The sequence below is a fragment of the Phyllostomus hastatus genome, unplaced genomic scaffold (genome assembly GCF_019186645.2).
Source record: "Phyllostomus hastatus isolate PE091 unplaced genomic scaffold, TTU_PhHast_1.1 phas_contig_58, whole genome shotgun sequence".
Lineage (NCBI taxonomy): Eukaryota > Metazoa > Chordata > Mammalia > Chiroptera > Phyllostomidae > Phyllostomus > Phyllostomus hastatus.
In genome coordinates this window covers 60285488-60289451 of record NW_025333916.1, presented here as the reverse complement: position 1 = coordinate 60289451, position 3964 = coordinate 60285488, and the positions used below count along the sequence as shown (strand labels likewise).

Here is a 3964-nt window from a genome sequence, read left to right as displayed (position 1 = left end):
AGCATTCAGTCCTACAGAGAGGTGTCCCATGCAATCGGAAGACGAAGCAGGGAGAGGGTGGGCTGGCTGGGGTGGCAGAAGCCAGATGAAGGGATTGTCGGATGAGGTCCTGAGGGAGAAAGGCTGCACTTTGAGACACCTGGGGGTTCAGTCTCAGTGAATTGCTCTGACCCAGAGGAATCTCAGCAGTTGGTTGATTAGAAGAATCATCGTAGTGGACGTTTATTGAGCATTGGCACTTTGTGGACGCTGTTGACATTAGGATTTCTAACCTGGACATGCTTCTCTAGTTCAGATGTATTTGATAATGTTACAGAGACACCACAGGCCCCAAATGCTGTCACTTATGCTAAAAGCCCATGACACTGAGTCTAGCCTTAACCCCTGATTTAACGGCAATTTCAACCTTTCCAAGAAATACAGTCTCAGTCACCAGTTTGGAATTTCCCAGCAAGCACCAGGTAGGTAACCTGTCACTGGGAACCTCTTCATCTCTGCCCCCTCCCCCCAGGGAACATGGATCTGCATAGAAAAATCATTTCTGTTCTCCCTCCTCCCCACCAAAGAAGACGTCCTGGTCTAAAAATGATCCTTTCTTTCCCTAGCCTAATACCTCCTCTGCCCACCCCCTTCCTAGGAAAACCTGTCATTTTGGATAAACCCCGGGAGTGCCTTTCTCATTGCTAGATGGGATGCCGCCTGGTTTGTGAAACTTCTAACAGAGCCAATGAAATCTGTCAGTTCACTAGTGGAATTTTGTTCTTTGTCAGCAATAAGGAAGAGCCTTGATAAGTCACCGGTTTGGAATTCGGATGAGTAAGTAACATGGCCACTCCAGATTCTGGATGCTGAAAGCACACTCTACAGAGAACTAGTGTCCCTGGCACCAAGGCCTTCCCACTGGACCCCGGCTGGCTTGCAGCAGGTCACCTGGTTGTGTGTGCTGGAAATGAGATTTGGGGAGAGCTACAGGAAGAAGGGGTGTGTTCAGGAGAGTGCCTTCTGGAGAGAGAAGCTCTGGGCCATAGGGGGCTAGTACCTGTAGGTGGGTTTGGGGGGCCTGCAGCAGGGAAGGCAGCAGGGTCATGGGAAGGGGGCCTGGAAGGCCAATGAGATGGATTGGACAGTTAAAAGGTCAGGGAGCAGAAGCATTTGTGGGGGTCAGGGGAGTTCTCAGGGCCCACAGGCTGCCTCTCTGCGGGAACCCTTGGAGGCCCAGAAAGCTGGTTCCAGTTTGATGACCCACTAGCCTCCCGATCCCACCCCAGTGTGTGTGGGAGACCCCACCACCTGCCCATGAACCAAAGTCTCGACACTTAGGAGGACCCTCCCAGTCTGCCCCCCAAAACTGCAGCAGGGACACAAAAAGATGGTGGAATTTTGTGTAATTTATTAGGTGTGCCAAAGAAAATCTCACCAATGTCTGTGAAGGTAAATGTCTCACAAGAACGTTAAACTGAGAAGTGATATTGTAAGAATAGTAGGAAACAGAGTATTAGGAAGGTCCCTGGAGAGCCACGGACATGGACTAGTCCAAGAAGGTCCCCAAACAGACAGCCGCCCAGCGCCTCAGAGTGCAGACAGCGCGACGCACCCACCGCAGGCAGCCCCAGGAAAAGGGCTGCGGGCGCCACCCAGCGGGGGCCGGAGGTGGGCGGCACTCTGAAGGTTGCGCGCTGTCACAGGTCTGGGTGGGCTCAGGGTGTGTCTTCGCCATCCGGCGGCAGGGCCACCTGAAGGTGCTGGGACGCGGTGTCCTTTGTGGGCTCGGGAGCTCCGGCAGGTTCTGGGGGCGTCCTCCAAGTCCCCGCCTCGAAGCCGGGACTGGGCTGCGCTGCGCTTGGCTCCCGGGGGCTCTGGGTTCCGCTTAAGACTCTGTACCGCTCGTAGACCGAGGGCAGCTGCCAACAAGGACTGGAAAGCAGTTGCCCATTATAAGTGCCGTGGTGGCCTGCGGACTCTCCCCATACGGGGTAGAGGGGCAGCACCCAGGGCCCGGAGTCGGCGGAGATCTCCATCCACGGAGGCTGGGGCTGTGGCACCACGTCTCGGTCGTCCCAAGGCAGGTTCACAGCGTGGAGAAAGGGCAGCTCCATCGCACACACCTCGGACCAGGAGGACACGGGCGTCCGACCTGATTCAGGAGGCAAAGCCTGCAGGGGCAGGAGCAGCCTGGGTGTTTATGCTGTCCTGGGTGGGGGGCGGATGCAAGCCAGAGGTCAACAAATCAAGTAACTCAAAATTGTGTCACCCACCACGAACAAAGTCAAGAAAAATCGGTATACCCAAATGCAATATGAAGAAATGAGCAGAGCAGAGAACAGTCATTCCGTGAGAACGAAATACAGGACACACAGAATGATATGCAGAACACACAAACTGATGTACCGAATGATGACACAATGATGTACAGAACGATATACAAAATCATATACAAATCAGAACCATATACAGAATTGGACAGTGGGAACCTTTAGCAAACCCATGCAGAGAACTAACCTGCAGACAGCAGCCTGGGTGCTTGTGCTCTCCTGGGTGGTGGGCGGATGCAAGCCAGATCTAAAAAAGAAACAAAAACGAGAAATTCAAAACGGTGTCACCCACCACTGACAAAGTCAAGAAAGTCGGTACACCCAAATGCATTATGAAGAAATGAGCACAGAGCAGGGAACAGTCATTCCGCCAGAGCGGTATACAGAACAGACACAACGATGTACAGAACCATATACAACACACACACAACGATGTGCAGAACGATACAGCGAGAACCTTTAGCAACCCCCAGAGAGAACTCACCTGCCGAGAGCAAGCAGCCCGGGTATTTATGCTGTCCTGGGTGGGGGGCGGATACCAGCCAGATGCAGACGAAAAATGAGCAATACAGAACGATGTTACTCACCACTAACAAGCCCACAAAATCGGTATACCCAAATGAGACACGAGAAAATGAACACAGAGCAGGGAAGAATCGTTCTGTCAGAACGATTTTCAGAACAGACACAACGATATACATAACAGAGAAAACGATGTACAGGACGATATCCATATCGGGCAGAAGGAGACCCAGAACGATATGGCCCGGACCTTAGAGAGAACTAACCCTGCAGAGCGCAGGGAGCAGCCAGCGGTGCCGGGACTGCCAGGAAGCACAGGTCTCCGGGACAATCAGCGCGCAGCCGCTGCCCCCTCGGGCTCTGCGCCCTCGGCCACAGGGGCAGGAGAGAAACCGGAGAAATCAGCGGCGCTGGAGCCGGACAGCGGTGGCAGAGAGAGAAGGGATGGGCACTCCCCAAAGACCCGGACCCCTGCAGGGGGCAGACGAGTGCGCTTCCCAGGGAGGAGCACAGTGCGCTGCCCTGTGAAACACGTGGGTGAGCGGAAGGACCGGTGTTCCGTGGCTAACGCTTCTTACTGCATGAAAAGCACCGTGAGTTATTTATTGAATACTGAAGTAATATAGAATTCAACTGCTGTGTAATGTAAGCTAGCATTCTAGCCTAAGGTGTTTTATTTTTGAATAATTAAATCTTTAATTCAAGCTGCTGGTTTCAAGCAGGAGCCTAAAGCAATGTCTTTCTATGGTCTGTTGGCCATTTCAGAAGTTAGGAAATGTAATGGTCAATCCATTAGAAAGAAACATCTGGGGGAAAAAAAGAAAGAAAAGAAAAGGAGAAAAAAAGAAAAAAGAAGAAAAAACTTTTAATTCATAACTCTTCTTGAAGATTTCTTCCCCTCTATTTATTCACTTTTATATTCTTTATTATATATTTTAGAAAACTATTTTCTTATAATTACATATTTTATATCTGTACTACCTCTTATTATTTAATTCAATTATTTGTATGACTTAGTTTTTCATATATTTATTTCATTTATGTCATATGAATTATATATTTTGTTGTTTAAATATTTATGTTACACAGATGATTTATTCTTTAATTTATATATGGAGCATATTTAAGGA

General features: G+C 50.0%; 1 protein-coding gene and 1 non-coding gene across 2 annotated transcripts; one reads left to right on the top strand and one right to left on the bottom strand.

Annotated features, from left to right (window-relative positions):
• Positions 1-1697: 1697 nt before the first annotated feature.
• On the bottom strand, positions 1698-2096 carry LOC123824581 (annexin-2 receptor-like). The gene has a single exon (XM_045847806.1). It carries the CDS (start codon positions 2094-2096, stop codon positions 1698-1700), a length of 399 nt encoding a protein of 132 aa, XP_045703762.1.
• A 1411-nt stretch (positions 2097-3507) lies between these two features.
• On the top strand, positions 3508-3642 carry LOC123825023. Its single transcript, XR_006786807.1, has one exon. It is a non-coding gene; the product is annotated as a small nucleolar RNA SNORA2/SNORA34 family (small nucleolar RNA).
• The last annotated feature ends 322 nt before the right edge of the window (positions 3643-3964 follow it).